Source organism: Scleropages formosus, chromosome 22 (assembly GCF_900964775.1).
Source record: "Scleropages formosus chromosome 22, fSclFor1.1, whole genome shotgun sequence".
Taxonomy (NCBI): Eukaryota; Metazoa; Chordata; class Actinopteri; order Osteoglossiformes; family Osteoglossidae; genus Scleropages; species Scleropages formosus.
This window is the reverse complement of record NC_041827.1, coordinates 8,317,658-8,336,888: the sequence shown is the minus strand read 5'-3', so window position 1 is coordinate 8,336,888 and position 19,231 is coordinate 8,317,658. Positions and strand designations below refer to the sequence as shown.

Here is a 19,231-nt window from a genome sequence, read left to right as displayed (position 1 = left end):
CGCTAACCCTAACTTCCAAGCATTTCACGTGCATTTCCGTACAAATACGAAAGCACACACGATTTGTTCAGAGCCAAAACTTTATCCTTAAGGACAAATGTAAAGACAAGCGCATGAAGAAAGTGGCACGTTGCAACTGAGGGCAAAAAAAAAAAAAAATCACAGAAAAGTCTTCCTACGCAGAACATGGAAACACTTTTTTTGTCATTGAACACTGAGCCATTCTGGCTTCCTGTTGACCCCGTTCACTGTGTAAACGAAATACCCCGTTTAGGATCCCTGTAGGGGGCGTGGTGGCGCAGTGGGTTGGACCGGGTCCTGCTCTCCGGTGGGTCTGCGGTTTGAGTCCCGCTTGGGGTGCCTTGTGATGGACTGGCATCCCGTCCTGGGTGTGTCCCCTCCCCCTCCAGCCTTACATCCTGTGTTGCTGGGTTAGGTTCTGGCTCCTCGCAACCCCATATGGGACTAGCGGTTCAGACTGTGTGCGTGTGTGGATCCCTGTACTTGAACGGCAATAGCTGAGCAGCAGCTGATCCCCAGTGATCCCTCTGAGTTTCTACTGGCAGCGTGCACTAATCTCACGTGTATCTGAAAATGAGCTAAGGAAAGCCCTAGATTAGCTGGAAAACATCTCATTCTCGATGTATTTTGCACCGGTGCTGTTGCTGGCAACCAAAACCTTTGAATAAAACAGAAAATCTATGAATGAAATAAGAACGCTTCCGACATAACCGTCATCCGGTGCGGCATTCGCGGTACGAGGACGGCGCCGGTCCGCGGAGTCCTTGGCCGTCCCCAATAAAACCTCGGACATAACGCGCGCTCAGAGCGGGTTGAACACGGACCCGGAGGGACGCGGAGAAAGGGAGCACCTACGTGCCTCTAAAAGATGCACACAGGTGTCGGCTGACTGCTTATTTTTCAGGCCTTGTTTGCTTCACACGTGTTCCCGCAGCAACGGCGAAAGCCATGCGACTGCTGCGCACCCATGCGTCTTTTCTGTCACGCGTACTCTCGTTTACGGAGATGCTATATTCTTTCCGGTCGCCAGTTCTGACACCTTCCCATCATGCACCCGCGGGCAGCGGGCGCGTAAACGTGAATTCCGATGATTCGAGCCGCGCCTCCTCCGAACGGCCTGACTTCGCGCTTACGAAATGTGGCCGATTCTTTCCTCCTCAGCGTTTTCCACCCGAGGCGTCCATACCGTTCGTCTGCGCTTAAAGGAACCGCTGAACCACAAGCATCCCTCCGCTGCTCAAGAAAAGAAAACAGGCGAAGCTGAGCGCAGATCACTTGTTCGGCTCCTCTGCGTGATGATTTTCTCCAGACGCCGGTCCCTCGTGAAGCATTCAGCCCCCGTCTCTGTCGCCACGGGGCGACACCGTGTCCTCTTTCAGCTCCCTAAACTGTTCTTTCTGCTGCAACATAAGAGGGGGAGCGCTGTGACAAAATAAGCAGATCAGTGTCGCCACCGCGGTACACAATGTACACACAGCATCTAAGTACACAGTTTCACCCCGGTTTGGCAGCTTTGGTCTCGTGGTACTCTTTGCACTTCCCCACCAGACCTTAGTCCAGAATTTTCTGCATTAGCAATTCTTGGTGGGGGGGGGGGCTGCTGCCTTTGGATATGAAGGTCGTAGGTTTAAATCCCACCTTCTGCTGTAGCACCCTTGACACACACTCTCTGAAACTGAAACTGTTGATCCCAAGCAGGGGTGCGGCGAACCGGAGCCCAACCCGGCAACGCAGGGCGCAGGGCCGGAGGGGAAGGGGACGCGACCAGGACGGGATGCAAGTCCGTCGCAAGGCACCCCAAGCGGGACTCGAACCCCAGACCCGCCGGAGAGCGGGGCTCGGCCAAACCCGCCGCACCACCGCGCCCCCTATCTGTAAAACTACCCAGCTGTATAAATGGTTAATGAAGTGTAGGTAGTTTAACACCCTAAGTTAATAAGACTAGGGTTAGTTTAACAAGATGCTTCAGCCGAACGGACGCACAAAAACGTATTGTTCTTCCGGATTCCCGCAACGTGCTGTTCGTCCACGTGTTGGAGCTTCCCGACTGTTCTTTCACAAAAGGTGGAGCTGCACAGGCCCTAAATACACAGAAAATTCTGCGGGTGTGATTTTACAGCCCATGAACAAGTCAATAAAGAGATGAGGTTTAGGAGAAGCGTCTAAAGCGCGCCGTTCAAACGCGCTGCTCCCGACGCCCGGCCGTCGCACGGGTAGCGCGGGGACACGCAGGCGACACGGGATGCGCGTTCTACGCGTGACGAGAACGATCGAAAACAGCACCTTTCCTACGGTTCATCCGCACAAGCGCCCGCCGCTTCTCCGTAGCGATGGCCACAGCGTTGCGAGAAAATAAAGGACGCTTGTTTTCAAGCTACGGGAATTACTCGGCAACAGAAACGCTTTTTTTTCCAAAACAGTAGTTATCCCCATTATCCTGCGCGTAAGTGCACACAATGGCCCGTATTAAGACTTTCCACTCGCGTTCGGCGATAGCCGGGCCGTAGGCGGGGAAAGCGTCGCGGCCAGAAACCACGTCTGCCGACCATAAGAGTTTAAACATCCCTGACGCGACAGTCTGAGTATTTAATACTACGCCAACAGAAAGGCAGGTGTGTCATCTAATTAAAAAACTAAATCAACACAGGAAATAATTAAAGGCCCTTACAATGCCGGCAGGATCCTCACAAACCCCTTTTGTGCCAGCGCTCTGCTTTCGGGGGCTGCGTTTCCTCTTCCAATTTATTCCCCGTCGGAGGTGAGCGGGACTGTGAAATATCTGATTACAGGGCGCCGTGCGATCAGGCCGCGGAGCAACAATGGCGGAATTTGCCGGGAGCCGCAAGGTCACGGAACGGGCCCTGGGTGTTTGGGGAGCACCTCAGCATGGGGGGCGGCGAGCGGGAGAGCAAAGAATGGACCGCCTCGCCCCAATTACAGCGCCCGGTGACTTCCCCTAATTTCATCAAACGGCTCCCGAGGCCACAATGGGCCGGCCGCGCGTTCCGGGGGGGCCGATTCTCCACGCGGAAGGACTCGCCTCGAAAGCCGCGTCGCCGCTAGTTGCCGGCGTTGCTCAAAGTGAAACCATGACTAATAAGAGAAAGAATATAACCGCAGCGATCGCTCGTTCGGCGTCCCGCACCCCCGCCGGCCCCAGCCCTCGGGAAGCTGAGTAAGCCTAGAGCAACAGGGACTTCCTCGTGCCTTGTGGTCTTATCATCCCGTCTCGTAGCGCTCCCTCAGACCTCGGCGCATGCCAGCGGTGTGAGCTCACCCGCCGCCGCTCTCCCTGCCCTTCGCCTCGGTCTGGAGACACGGCTCATCCGAACTAATGGCACGAATCCCTCCCGTCGAGCTGGGATGGGCCGCTTTATGGCGGCGCGCCCCCGCCGTGTGCCCGAAGGCCGAGTTTCTCAGCGGAACGCCTCATCACGTGTGCGTTACTGAGCCTGCCTTATTCCCACTCCTGGAATGTGTCTCGAAGACAGGCGGGATCAGGTGTCTGCCTTTTGTCCTGACATTACCCCGAGCTTTAAGAATGACATGCGGCACAAAGCGTCGCGAGCTGACGAGGGCAAAGGAACGGCCAAAGGAGGAAGCTCTAACTCCCTGATAAAAGCGCGATGTTTTCCGAGGGTTTATTGGCCCCACGTCGCTCACGCATCAATAAAATACAAAGTCAGCCCTTCCTCTTCCTCCTTCCTATAAAATCAGGGCTGCGCTTCGTATGGCGACCGCGCTCCACTCGTCTTACGTTCATATTAAAGTTTCCATGATGTAATGATGGTGATATTTTATTTCCATATTTTCCTCACTGAGCCCCTTCGAAGTAACAACATTCAAAAAGGACTGAAGAATAACGCGGGCCGGATACTAAATGAACGCGGCCCGGAAACGTTCCGACTTTGAATTTTTCACCTTGCCACTCAGACTCGGACGATGCTGAAGTCGCTAATCGTTTCGCGAGGGCTCAATCTGATACCTGTTCTTGGGCCAACGGGCGACGCAAAGACCCGTGACCTTGAACGCCATGGGCCCTGGGACCTGCGATGGTAATAAAAGCAATCGACAACACGGAATCGCTTTAAGCAAGCCTGGTCTTTTTTTTAGTATCAACCGTCACGTCTCTCTCAGCGATCGCACAGGTCTCGGAGCAGCTCGGCATGTCGGTGGCAGATATTGCAGCGCCTCGGAAAAACCGGTGCGACGCCATAAACGACAAATTCTTTTGAGCGCAACTGTCCCGCGGCCAAGGAGCCACGAAATTCACAAGAAGGCACCCCATCATCAACAACTCTGCATAGACGACATTGACAAAGGTAGAGTGGAAAAAAGCAGTGGTGCTGGAAAAGGATGCTTCGCTCCTTGTACTTCTCCTCGCAGGCAGGGAGGGGTTAAACGCGGACTCCCTCTTCGCTCGTGGGCTTTCCTGGGTTCCTCACAGTGAAAACAGCGAAAGATCGCCTCCTCGTACACCCGGCTTAAGGAAGATACCGAGTACAAACAGAGCAGCTGTACATGTCGATTAAAGCCAGACCGTCCCCCTACACCGAGTGGTATTTGTCTAGCAAGTGAATAATTACTAGGGGAGGCAGCGCTGCCCAGCTAGACCCCCCCACCCCTTATCCTGCCTCCGCACAGATTATCAGAGGAGTCAAACGCTCTTACTAGACCCCCCTTCTGTCCCCCAAGCCCCTCCCCCAACTCCCTCATGCCAAAATTTTCCGCCTTGAATAGGGCGCCAGAACTGAAAAATTAGCAGAAGGCATTAATCACCGTGTGTGGGAACACGCCGAACGAGAGATTACTTCTTCCCCTCGCTCTTTCTTTTTCCTTTTCTTCCGTACCTTGTGTGTTCTCTGCTCTTTTTTTCAGCCGGCGTTTAGTGCTCTTTAAACTGGATTTGTACGGTTCCCGTAGGGCTCCGGCGGCAAAGGCACTCGTCCAAAATCCTACAGGCCGCAGGGTGAGCGTGAGCTTCGCCGTGCCCTACCTGCGATCGGAAGTCCCGCAGAGGGACACGGTACGTCTCCGGGGAACAGGAGGGCCTCACGCCCATAGGCTACCTCTGCTGAACCTTGAATAGACGCCTCCATGCTTCTCCTACACATTTCTCCCAGGATGCCTGTAAAGCTTCTACAGAGAACTTACCGAGCACTTAGGAGCTCTCAAGAAATGTGAGGTGCTGGCTGGCTGGGGGAGGTGGTCTGCAAGCTGGACATAGTGTAATGAAGCACCTTAGCTGTACTGTCGTCGGGGGGTGCAGAAGAAGCTCTTCATAAAACAACAGTTGCCGTTCGTGCTGCTTAAAAAATACATATTCTAGCCGGTACTCCCGTACGTAGACTGTAGTGGCGCCTTCGGGAGTAACTCCTGGCTGTGCCTCTGGGACGGATCTTCTTCGGAGGCATGGCAGCGTCACCATGCTCAAATAAGAGTTGAGGAAACCCTGGGCCTCCAGGCAGCATTCTGGCTGTCTACCCGCTTATACTGACGCACTGCTCTTTGTGCTTCTTCTAGAGAAAGAAAATAAATGTACAGTTTATGAGCCCCTGTCCATTGCAAGTGAACATCTATAGGTATTAATTCAAAATATAACAAATGATGACCAGACATAGTGGAAACAGATCTTGTTCCCGCTGCTGCAACTTTCACTTCAGAGCACTTACTAATAAATCTGATGTCCTGTACATTTCAGTGGAATACTCTGCTTTCACGTGAAAGAATACGCTGCCAAGTTCACTGGAGAAAGCGGCTCTCGGAACACCTGCTCTCCCCTCCACTCTTACACGTCTTGCGTTTCACCGCGAGCGACTTTCTCTCCGGCTCTTTTGTTTCACGCGCCCCTCTGCGGAACGAACCAATGGAGAAACGCACATCTAGCAAATCAACAACCTCAATCGTCACGCACCGGGCACAGTGAGAGGAAGAAGGAAAAAAAAAACCAAGGAATTTTTGGGATAAAAAAAGAAAGAAAGACATTTCCAAGGGGTTACAACCTCAGCTGGTTTGTATCACTGCTTTGTGAGAACCTGTCGCCGATCACACGGACGAAGACGCGCTCCGAGACGTGAATATCCAACTTGACGGTAGCGCGTAGTAAAATCGAAATTTCAGCACCGCCGTACAAGTGAGCGAGAGATTTATCTAAAGTGTTTTTAAAAATCAGCTGTGTAAAGAGCACAAAGCAAGAAACTAACTTGTGCAATTCACAACGGACATGCAGATTACTGGGAAAATAACTGGGATGATCACAGACGTTAAGAAATACTTGCCAATTCCAAAAATTACAAAGACTGTACACATCTTGCGTACCATACAAAATTTAAGTTTTTTTTCTGTTTAAACTTGAAAAGCTAGAGAGAAAGGGTTCTACTCAACACACCACTTATGGACAAATACAGACTGCATTCGTACTTACGGTAAATTGAAAAACGTGAGCATCTGACGCCGGAACAAAGCACTAGCGGGATTTGGGAATGAAATAAATAATTCTATCACCAGTCCTTATCATCACGCGTGACCCCACACAAGAGAAATTTTACCGTATTTCTGCCAAGTTTTACGCTAGCAGATACTTTACATCATAGATACTCTTCGACTTTTTCCACCGTACTTCAAATACCTGCTCCTATGCATTATACACGGATAATTAGTCACTCAATCAAATTCTGTTTCGTTCCGCATGTTCCGACAAGCAGGCTGTCACAGACGCCTTCACAGCACACAATCCACAAGAATTAAGAAAAGGAGACAGCGAAGTGCCAATACTGGGGAAACTGAAAATTGATCACCCACCCCAAAAAGAAACACATGAAAAACTCACACACACACACACACATTTTCAGAACCGCTCGTCCCTTACGGGGTCACGGGGAACCGGAGCCCACCCGGGAACACAGGGGCGTAAGGCCAGAGGAGGAGGGAACACACCCAGGACGGGACGCCAGTCCGTCGCAAGGCACCCCAAGTGGGACTTGAACCCCAGACCCACCGGGCAGCAGGACTGTGGTCCAACCCACTGCGCCACCGTACCCCCCTACAGTATAACACATTTTTGTTATATTATTTTTACAGCTGGGGCAGCTGGTGGCGTTGCGGGTGGAGCGGCTGCCTTCAGCCCCGAAGGTTGCCCGTTCAGTCCCCGCCTCCGGCCGTAGTGCCCTTGAGCAAGGTGCTTGTCCTGCAATTGCTCCGGTACCTTCGACCAACCGTGCACCTGGGTGATTATTTGTGGCCCTGCGATGGACTGGGATCCCATCCAGGGTGTGACCCCCCCCCTCCACTCCTTCAGTCTTGTGCCCAATGTCTCCGGGATAGGCTCCGGCTCCTGGCAACCGCGCTCGGGATAAGCGGTTATAGAAGTTGGTTGGTATTTTTACAGTTTTTGCCCATTTCAGTTAGCTTCATATATAGTTCACGACAGCTGGTGTTCGCTGTGCTCCACTAAACTTTAAGCAATCATTTACCACGCGCTACATTTCGGGGCGACACAACGAAAAATCAAAGTGCGAGCTGCAAATCACATAGGCTTAAAGCACAATGTACAGTTAAGAGAATCAGGTTTTAGTGAACCTAATATACGCATAACATCTCGAAGAGACGATGTACCGAACTCGAAAAATGTCTTTTCGTGGACAGAGGCCCCTCTCATTTCTGCGGTGGCAACCGAAAACACGTGCGACATGGGACACGGCTGTTATAATGCGCAACAGATGAAAGAAGGACGAACGGGCGCACGCGGGGCGTTCATACTGGCCACTACAGCCAACGGCAGCGACGTGAAGACGTTGAGTACCAAAAACACAATGACTTGCTCCAGCTACGTGGATGTGGATGCGGTTGCGATTTCTCGACGCGCTGTTCCTGCCTCTATGCTGCTGTGACCCAGTGCCGTCGCATTGTTGAAAAAGGCTGCAATTTAAATGTTTGCCCAGTACACACCTAGAAAATGTGCCAGCAGTTAGAAATAGTTAACACAAAGGCCGTTCTGTGACTGCTTCTATTGTTCTAAATGTAGAACTCAGCTCGTGTAAAATATGCTTTCATTTACAGCACAACCCAAAATGGTGGTTAAATAAACTGAATTTAAATGCCGGGGCTGAACGACCCCGACGGTGTTATATTTCAAGCGGTTTTTTTGGACCCGTTTTCTGTGTATAGAGCGCATGGGGATATTCTGAAATACATGAACGCTCGGAAAGAATGAACTGCAAAACGAGTACAAACTATACGCACGATTAAATGAAAAGGAGGATAACCGCAACGAAAATTCATACGTTTGCGGGAGAAGGGCATCCTCCGCGGCACAGCAGAAAAGGTGACGCAACGCACACGCGGCTGCTTTCGATCAAAGCCGCTTTTTCATAAAGCGCACAGGCTACTTTTCCCGAAGCCAGATTCTATTGGCCGTGTAAAATCAAAGCAGCAGTCGTGTCCCTCTCACAACTTTATTCCCTCCAATTTCCCAATCAAGCACAGTTTGAGATATGTGAAAAGCATCCAGCAAAGGGAGGCAAAAAATAGGGTGAGGGGCAGAAATTAGGAAGGAGAGGCACTAAAAATGTTCATTTCTAGCGCTACGGTGCATTTTCTATGTTATTATTTTACTCGAAACAAAAAGCGGGAAAAAACTCGTAGAATCGGGTGGTGCAGATGATGACTTTCGAAAATTGCATTACCGAAACGTGGATCTTTAGTTACATTAAATATTTTTTAATCATGTAACAGAACCCTTCCCCCTAAAAGCAGAGACATCTGGTAGTGCAGTGGTCAGAGTGACTGCCTTTAGACCCAAAGGTTGTAGGTTTGAGTCTCACCTCTGGGTGTACTTACTCTGAATTGCTCCAGTGAAACTACCCAGCTGTATGAATGGGTGAATAATTGTAATCTTAACATTATAAGTTGCTTTGGAGAAAAACATCAGATAAATGTAAAATGCATTGCACCGAAGTAACGTTTCAAATCCGTACAGATGATTTCGCTGCCAGGGCTTATATTCTGCCAACTCCTTCATTTCAAGGATCACTTCAATGCAGCTGAAAAGAGGAAGGTGAAAAAACAGACCCCCGGCTAACAAGCTCGGTAAAGGTGACGCGCTCAGTTTTGATTTATACGCGATGTCGTGGATTTGACCTTTTATCGCAGGGCTCGAAATCAAAGCGCTGAAGCACCCATCGATAGGGGCTCTGAAAGAAAGCGGCTCAACTCTGTAAATACCTAAAAAAGGAGTCTTTTCCGAATGCTGCGCTCCCTCACCAGTTGGCGAAAGGTTAAAGAGTTTGCAAGCAGAAAAAAAAAAAAAAAAAAGACTCGTTTCACCAAAAGATTTGAGCAATAACTTCGACACCGAGCACATTTCGTCAAAAGCAAGAAGTCAGCAAACGGAGAGTAGCCCTCGTGTAATGACCATGTTGTTTAAAGCCGAAATTCCAGAGATTCCCGAGCATTAATGAGTAAATTAAACCCCTGCCAGGAGGAAGGCCGAGAATGCAGTAATAGGGGGCAACGAACTGGAGCCGCTTGTACGGAACGATATTTACAAAGCGTGCACTACACAGCAGCCCATATCTGGAGCGGATGTGCAGTTTTCAGTCGCGGAAAAGTTCAGCTGAGTGAGCGGCGCTGCCGTCCTTCCACTCGTGACTGCAGAGCTGCTGAGATTTGTGGTTGTATAATCTTCCAGATTTTGAAAAAAGTCTTTTCTCATGCCTTGGACTTCCTCTACTTACAATTTAAAGAACTAAAAACGTATACCGTTATTTCTCTTTCATTGCCAACACTTACATTTACATTTATTGTTATACATGTAAGTTCTCAAAGGCTCTGCTTAGAAGTTAATATATGTATATTTCATTAAATTGCCACCTTTCGTGCAAACTTCATCTTGTAACATCGACACGCCTTTCAAGTCTTTACCATTTACTATTTTTGTGCTTATTTAATTCAGACCAATCCAACGTGGTGAAAGAGACGGTGATGTGTGTGGCAATAAAAAGATCAAACGGAAGCGATTAAAGCAATCAGAATCAGACCACTTAAGTAACATGATTTTTTCCAGACTTGGTAAATAAATGTAACCTTGATCAGATACGCGAAAAAAAAAAAAAACTCAACAAAGCCTATTTCAAACAATATTGAGAAAGTACCCAAAGACATTTCAGCGGTTGCTATTATAATAAATGCTTGAAAGTTGTAAAAGCCAATTCTAATAATAGAATGGCTTCATATTGCACATCCTTCAGATTGTGGGCTTCATGCACTTGCCATAAATTGGTGCTACAGCGTTACAGTATCTAAACGAACTCGCAACCTTGTACTATGATCCCGACACCTACTTAAACGCAAGCATCACCTGAACATAAAAGTACTTAATGACTAGATGTTTCGCTAAAAGTACCGAATGACATTAGGGAGAAAAACAAGCATTTCAGTTTTAAAATGAATGTAAAACAGAACCGACAGACACCTCAACCTTCGGTCAAGCGCCCGGTGCGAAACGTAAACTTAGCGATTGCTAAAGACACGCGAGACAAATTCCATTTGGAGGAATGATTTACTCCTCTTTTATACGTCTTCAATTACACTCATTTGGCGGAGGAAATGAGGGAACTGGGGCAACGGGGGAAAGGGTGCTGGCGGGGGCAATAGCGTAACTGGAACCCATCGCCATCTGGTTTTCTAATCGCCTCCTGTACAAAGAACCTTTTTCTCGTGCGTCGTTTATTTTGCTCTCTGTCCTTCGCCTTATTTATTCCCAAACCACAGGTATGGGGAAAAGATATGCGAGGAATCCTCCGCACGGGTATCTGACCTCGGCCTGAACTCTCCACCGACCATCTCTTGAGCAGCTGGAGAGCAATAAACATCGGCGTTAGCGCCGGCGCACATCTATCGCATGCCTGCGTTTCGTCCGCTGCCGCGCTCTCGTTTTCATGCACGTACAAAATTGTTTCTCAGAAGTCGTCTCTCCTTCCCCTCAGCATTGCTGAATTATGACGAGCGCTGCAGCCAGGCTGGGACGGGCCGGGTGGAGAAATCCCATTTGTCACCGGGGCGGAGGGCGCTCTCGCGGCACCTGCCTTTTCGTTCGGACCGCGAGGACTCTCGTCCCCGTTCATTTCCTCCCACCTTCAAGTTAGACGGGGAGACCGAGAGACCGAGAGACTGATTCACGCAGTCCAGCCTCTGCCGGAGGGCCTGAAAACACGAACCGCCGGGAAGCCAACGAAAGTACACACGGCTGATGGCCCACAAAGCGGGATCATTCCGGGATAATTGCACACTCCCATGTAGCAGCGTTCACAACGGTCCCTTAGGATAAAAAAACAGCATCGCTGCATGGCTGCCAGCCAAAACATGCCGCCACATATCGGGAGGGGGCCTGCGAAATGGGCTGATATTCTCCTCCTTTCATTTCTCGTACCCCCTTCAGGTGTTCTAGCTTGAGTCGAGGAGAACAATGAGCGCAGGAATGGGCTGCAGGGAATAATACAGCATGTATTAAGTAGTCGTTAACGGTGCTCGGCTCCATTTTTGAAAGAAAGAAAAAAAAAAAACTTGGCCCCGATTCATTAAAAAATTTCTCTGTGAAAAATAACAAGACAGCGCTCGGATAAGCGTATTGTTCTTTTAAAACGGAGAAAGGTCGGGGCGCGCTAAGCGCACGACTTGTACGCATTGTCGCTTTTGCACCGTGACCTCCGTAGATACGTCACCTCAAAATACTAACTGACAAGTACTGCAACATGTGTAGTTTGAACAGTTGCCCAAGCCAGTCTACAGTTTTCAATTAATTCAGAGTACTTCAGCAGTTGGGAGGGGGATGCGGTGGTGCGGTGGTGCAGCGGGCTTGACTGGGTCCTGCTCTAGTGGGTCTGGGGTTCGAGTCCCGCTTGGGGTGCCTTGCGACAGACTGGCGTCCCCCCCCAGCCCCACGCCCTGCGTTGCCGGGCTAGGCTCCGGCTCGCCACGACCCCACTCGGGACAAGCGGTTTCAGATGACATGTGTGTACTTGCAGTTGAAAACCAAACGAGGCCCAAGCATCGTAAGATCTGCACAATATGTTGCGAATCAGTCAAAGTCATAATCGTGCGTGTATTTCGGCCGCGTCCGTAGCAGCGCCGATCGTATTCGGTACGTCACCAACGCGCCGATAAAGTGAGCACCTCTGCCACCTTTTCCGTAACGGTGAGAACATTTCGTGCGATGGGGAGGGGGATACATGCTCCTTTAGGGATCATTTACAGGGGTACGTACTGCTTTCCAAGGCATGAATTAAAAACAGAAGTAGTGCAAAACAATGCACAGCTCTTTGTGTACACATTTAGAGGCAATTTTAGAAAGATACACATATTTTTCCTCTTTCCACAAGAATAGGTTTGAGCCATTTGGACTTTTGTAATAATAAACCATGGAACCCTCTATAATAACACGCAGCAATCAACTCACTTTCAACTGTTACAGCAGAAAGTGCTGCTAATGCTTCATACATCTCACAGGGGGTTTCATGCTGGTTGTGCAATGTGTTTGCTGGAGTCTATTTCTGCTCTTCCTCATTTTGTAATGTCTCAGATCCAGCAGTAAGGAATTCTGGTTAGTGCTCTGCAACTGGGAGCGAACCGAGGGTACATTCTCACCGTACCGCTCATTTACCTCATTTACAACGAGATTCACCGAAACACCTGCAATTATGACCCAGCATGATATTCTTTCATCCAAATGCTTTTGATGATTTCATCCTAAGCAACTTAACATATTAAGCTACTTACAATTATTAACCATTCAAGGTAAGTGCCTTGATCCAGGGCACTACAGCAGGAGGTGGGATTGAGCCCTACAAAATCTGTGTCTGAAGGCACTGGTTCTAACAACTTCACAACCTGTTGTCCCATAAATAATGAATGGGCAGCAATTACATAAAAACAATATCATTTCAACTGTGAAATACATGTATGAGCAGTTTTCAGAGAAACAAACATCTTGCTTCAAAACTCGTAGGCTTCCGCGGTCGGTGTCGACTGACTGGGAGTTTTGTACTTCTGGATGAAACCGCGTCGTGTGGGACATTGGTTCCAACGTTTCGCTTCTCTTGTGGGAAGCATCATCAGGGAGCTGCGACATCTTGTAAAGGTTAGATGTGAAATGGAGTGTTTGACGAGGGTGTACTTATGGGCGGGACCTGCGACCTCCAACCCCGCTCCCTGACGATCCTTCCAACAAGAGAAGCGAAACGTTGGAACCAATGTCCTACACGACGCGGTTTCATCCAGAAGTACAAAACTCCCAGTCATCCTGCTTCAAGCTCATGTCATTTAACTTGAACAACAGAGCAATTTTACGAAGCTGCAGTAAAAATGCACCACAAGGTCTAAAGCAGATCTAGTTTGTCTCCTAAAGAGCCCAAAATAATATTTATTGAAGGTAGAGGCTTTATAAAGAGGATGGTATCCCTCACGACGTGGGATAAGAACTGCATGTTAGCTCCACCTTAGGATGATTCCTAGAGTCTTAAACCAGTAATAAAAGGAAAAAAAAAAACGGTCCAGCATCTGCCTGATATTCCTGGTGTTTATGACCAGAATATGTGACTCTGCAGGTGTGCTCTGTCTGTAAGAAGGTCACCCACAGCATCTATCATCTGTCCATGTTCCAAGGGTGGGAATAGTAGTTTCAGGAAGAGGTAGGAGCCATAAAACTTGAATATCTGGAATTGTTTCGATATTTGATTTTGGTTTGCCTTATTCTGATCAACATTTACACATGTTGAAGGGCTTCTAGCAGGTTAAGGGGGCTGAATGGGAGACTAAATAGCATTGCTACTAGGGGTATTATGGATCGTCTTCTATCAAGACATTCTTCTAAACATACCAAAGCAGCGCAGTCAAAGGGAGCTGAAGTGTGTGCCAGCCGTCACGCACAAGTCATAAACCAAGCCTAGACAAGGTATCAGGCCATCCGGGGCAAGAAAACACACTCCATGGTTCCATGGTCCATTTAGAGTGACCTGCCTCCCTAACCTGCACAGAACAAAGGAAGAAAACCAGAGCATCTGGAGGAAACGCTGACTATCGGGACAAGAACACCAGCTCCAGCTGGGAAATGGACTGAGGGGGTTCAAGATCTGTGAAGCTGCAATGCCACTCCCTACATCACAGCGTTGCTGTGTTTAATTTCTCGAATTCTTGCGTGTGTGTCTGGAAAGGCAACAATAACAGTAATAAATTAGGCAAAACCAAGAGAACAAAAGTCTTGGCAGCGAGGTTTAATGAAACAGAAAGGAAAGAAAAATGATCTGTTAGACAATACTTGCAGTTTTTTCTGCTCTGCAACTGTTCGATTGGACTTTTGCAACTTTATAACACATGCATCCCAATTCAGGAAAATGCGAATAAGGGAACAAAGATTTATCTGCAAAGCAGACATTCAGCTGACTGACACAGTTTAAAAACAGATGTTATCTGTCCTGTGAATGATACAAATTATTCCCTTCGTCTCACTTCATTCTGTATAGTTCCCTTCCATGTCACCTCAGAGCAGTGAACACAGGACAGGTGAAAAAGCACAGTGTGATGTGTGTCGAGTAAAATTAGTAAACAGCAACTAGACACAGTTACAGACAAGTGTGGGAAAATCAAGAGAGGAGAAGAACACCCCTGGGGGCTCAAGACCAGCTGGTAGCTAACCCTAACCCTCGGGATGCGAATATCGCACAGTCGCAGGAAAATGTTAGAACTTACTGGAATGGGTCATTGAAGTACTACTAAAACGTTGATAGACTGGTTCTCAGTCATGGTCGATCCAGTGCAGGGAAACATAGAAAGCTGAGTTTACCCGAAAGACCCGCTGGCCTGCGCAGGAAAACAGGCCCCAATGAAGTGCTGATGTGATCGGCCCAATTTCTTTTCACTGAACGTCACTTTTCATGTAGTACTCAAGTGTTTCTGGCCAAAATGGTACAAGATCCATACAGCTGTTGTAGTAACAAAGGTAAATTACTATTCGGTTGCAGTACAGGTGTAATGAACAGGGGTGTGGTGGTGCAGCGGGTCTGACCGGGGCCTGCTGCGGGGTGGGTGTGGGGTTCGAGCCCTGCATGGCGCGCCTTGCGGCAGACTGGCGTCCCACCCTGGGTGTATCCCCTCCCTCTTTGGCCTCGTGCCCTGTGTTGGTGGGTTAGGCTCCAGTTTGCTGTGGTGTGAGAAAATGTGGGTTCGATCCCTGCTCAGTCTGTGTGAGGTTGGGTGCTCTGGTTTCCTCCCACAGTCCAAAGACATGCTGTTCAGGTTCCCCCATAGTGTGTGAGTGAGAGAAAGAGTGTGTTTTCCACTGTTGTATGGATGAGTGACCCATTATAAGTAGTGTATCCAGCAGTGTAAGTCACCGCGGTGAATAAGGTGTGTGGGTTAGTAACACTACATTGTATCCACTGTAAGTCGCTTTGGAGAAAAGTGTCTGCTAAGTGAATAAATGTAAGCCATTGTAGATGTTGCGTGTGGGAAAAAACACATTTCTAAAACAATTTGTAAAACTGCTGCTGATAAATAAGGTGTTGCTTACAGATGTCCTGTTTTACACACTCTCATCCATCCCTTATCAATAACCGTGTGTCCAGTGACAGGTCCTAGTGGTGCGGAGCCTATCCCTGAAGGACAAGGCTCGCGACGAAGGGAACTCTCTGTACAGGACGCCGGCCCATTGTCGATTTTACATTCACTTTACTTATGTACCATCACCCTTCTACTTTTAAGTCATTCAAGACGTCAGTTAAGTGACAGGAAACGCTCCATAAATACTGCAGTGCCGCTGTGATAAGATAAGTGGCGAAAACATTCCGTTTTTAAATTCCTAATCTTTTCTGAGACGAACTTTCGCTTCAGAACTTCAGCAATAATAATAAAGCCCCGAGCAGCAGTGTTTTGCATCAAGTGTTTTTATCGACCTCGGTGCCCCGATGCGTGACTTTTACCACACAGTCATGTGTCTGCGTGTAAGTGACACTGCAGCTGGAAGGTCACAGGCCTCGCAGTCCGTCCCGCTCTCTCTCTCTCTCTCTCTGTCGCGCGCGCGCGCGCGCGCACACACGCAAGAGCGACCCAGTTTTCAGGATATGTAAACACAACGTGCACAAGTGTGCGCACAAGCCACTGAAAATTCAATGTAAACGAAACATACAACCAGATAAAACCCTTCACGTCTGCTAAGACAAATGAAAAGGGTAGCAGTGGGAGTGACAAGATGGACGTGCGCTGGAAGTGGACACACACACACACACACACACACACACGGTAACAGTGCAGTGTTAACACACAAGCTCTTTGCGGACACCGATATTATGAGTCCGGATTTAGCTTTCACTGCTTTAAAAACCGATTTAAATCCCCCTTTTTTAAAACCTTGCTCACGGTACACTTCGGTTGTGCTCATCCGACACCCCTTGAAAACGTTTTCACACAAGTACGACATTATTTAAATATGACAGAAGTGAAAATAAGGTTGGGCGCAGAGTCGCCTCAGCTACAGGAGTCGCGCGCGTTCCCACATTTATTTGAGCAGCTTTACTGGATTCTTCCGAGAACCGGAATCCGCCTCACACTGATTAGCTATGATTAGCTTTGCTAAATTTATCGTTACTTTTACACGGCTAGTAGTACTGCCACACGGTCGCGGCTCTCATTTTCTTCCTTCCACTTCGACACACAACTTCGTGATATGTACTTTTACTTCGTCACAAAACGACAAACGTCCGCATTTATTTTCAAAGCGCCCCCTTTTCCTTCGAGCGCAAACACGACCCCCTCGTCGTCGTTTACTGCGCTGAAGCACTTTTGGTGTAACTGAAGCGTTTGCCCAATTGAAGGAAAATAAGCAAGTTTAGTTTCAACACGACGGCACAAGATAAACTGTATTTGTTCGTATAAAACGAGGTGTATTATATACGTCCTGAAAAGAAGAGAGATCTGATAGAGAGTCCATGTACGCAGCAAGCAAGGACTTCGCATCAGGTAAACGCACAGGACGGACGGAGTGACGCGGAGGTCGGTGACACACAAAGCCACACAGCAGCAGCAGCAGCAGCAGGAGGCCAACAGGAGTGTTATGTAAGAAAACAAGTCTCACTGCTCCTGCTCATGAGGAGCGTATTTAGACGGTGAACTTTTTCTTGGGAACAGACACAAGCACTGTGACCGCTGACCGGGTCATTTCGGTCGCCCTCCTCCTTTCGGGTTACAGTTGCTTTGCGATTCACCATCAATCATTTCCCCGAGGAGACGACGAGTCCCGTCACGGCGCGGGCGCGGGCGCGGGCGCGGGGGTGGGGGTGGGGCCCACCATTCTCCACCTTCCACCTTCCCCCCCCCCCTACACGCTATATGGTACATACGGCACAGGAATTACATGTCACTCTCTAGTGGAAATCATACAAAAAGATATGTGGTGTGTGCGAATAAACTCGTCAAGTTTTAATAAATGAACTTTGCAGAACTTATTCCCGTGAAATACTCATTAATGGCAGTGGCGACAAGAACGGCGGCGCCGCGCAGCACCCACCACCGCTTGTTAGTCAAACACACACACACAGACACACACACGCACACACACTTTCATTCCGAAGACGACGGATGACAGGCTGGTCAGGGGCGAACTGGCGACACGCGATCTCACACACACTGACTCCTCGAGCGCACGGAGATCCAAGTGGGACAAGTGAGTGAGTGGGCTCCGCTCGGGCTCAGCTCGGGCCACCGCCGCGGTCGGTACCGACCGAGAACGCGGCGGTCCTCTAGACTAAGACGCTCCTACCGCTCCCTCCCTCGCAGCGCTCACTCACACTGGCGAGATTAGAGCCCAAGTTGCTTTCGGTACGGAACGCTCCGCTTTCAAGGACACTGCAGTCTGCAGGCAGCGTACGGCGGCGCGCAGACCGGCGACGAGCCGAGGTTGGAGCCTGGCTGGAGCGGAGCGGTGCGGCGGCGGACGGACGCTCGCTCGCCTCGCTCGCGCTGCGTTCCGGCCCCCAAAAGTGGAGAAACTAAAGGCGCGAAGGGCTCGGTGTCGTTACCTTCTTGCTGTTCCTGCTGTTGTATCCGTTGTACGGGTTGATGGCTGTCCTTGGCGGCACGGAGAGCAGCATTTTTCCACGGCGCTGTGTGTCCGGAGCGGCGAGCCGAGCGGAGCCGAGGCTGCCAGCTGACGTCAGCTCGGGAAGTTGAGCTCGGAATCCGGGGACGAGTGGAGTCCCGCCGCCGCCGCCGCCGCCACTACCGCCACTGCCGCCACCGCCGCTGGCCGGGAGCGCGCGCGCTCGCCTGGGTCCTAGCGCCACAGACAGCGACTCAGTCGACTTGTGCACAGCGCGAGCGACGCACCGCGAGCCGCGCAGTTACTCAGTCAGCGCGAGCGACCCGCCGCCGCCGGTGTCACCGACCGCGTCACTCACATCACCTCCGCTCTCCGTCCGTCCGCCCGTCCGTCCGTTAGTTAGTTAGGTGTCCGGTACCACAAACCGCGCGAAGATAGTTCGGACAGCGCGTGCCAGAAAAATAAGGCTCCTTCCCTCAGCAGCCTGATTTGTACGTGTCGTTAAAAATAATAATTATTACAAACACACCGAAGTTATCTCCTATTTTTAATAGCACGCATTTACTATACAGCCCGTTTCCCGCGTCTACATTAATGAAGTCTTCAGGAATACATACCGAAGGGTTAGCCGGTAAACTTCGCGCAATGGGGGTAAAAACTGTACCGTTAGATATGAGCGGCAGTGCACTAAAACTAGATGTATTTAACTGGTATGTACACTATGTACTGAAACGGGGGTATCCCTCACTGTCGCCCTCTGCTGGACGGTACACGAGTTGCTACAAGCGCGCACGCCGGACGCGACGAGAAAGCGTTCACAGGTCAGGTCTGCAGCTGGAGGAGGATTTTGGGTCTGCAGCTGGAGGAGGATTTTGGATCTGCAGCCTCCGGGGCCAGAGGCAGCAGCTCTAACCGTTACGCTTCCAGCTGTCCCACATACGTGCTTTGCGTTCATGTATTTATTTCCGCAAAGTACTTCTTCCAGACAGATTCACGGCGATCCCGTAGCAGGCCCCGGAGGCAATGCCGGGACACTCGGGAGAGGGGTGATTCAGAGTCATCGGTTCGATTTTCATCTGTCAGAAAGCCCCCGCGAACATGAGGCGAACATGGAACGTGGACAGA

The 19,231-nt window shown here is 49.7% G+C and overlaps 1 protein-coding gene across 2 annotated transcripts in view; it reads right to left on the bottom strand.

Annotated features, from left to right (window-relative positions):
* The window catches only part of LOC108918552 (RNA-binding motif, single-stranded-interacting protein 2-like), a 41,136-nt gene extending 22,244 nt beyond the window's left edge, over positions 1-18,892 (bottom strand). Inside the window, exons 1-2 of one of the 2 annotated variants that reach the window (XM_018725932.2) lie at positions 18,724-18,892; positions 18,087-18,340 (exon numbers count right to left, since the gene is read on the bottom strand). In XM_018725932.2, the coding sequence (XP_018581448.1) occupies positions 18,087-18,158 (72 nt within the window). In that variant the 5' untranslated portion in view covers positions 18,159-18,340; positions 18,724-18,892. Of the gene's footprint in view, positions 1-3,298; positions 3,365-18,086; positions 18,341-18,723 lie in introns of those variants that run through there. The other variant, XM_018725933.2, reaches the window with a different exon arrangement.
* Between the last annotated feature and the right edge of the window lie 339 nt (positions 18,893-19,231).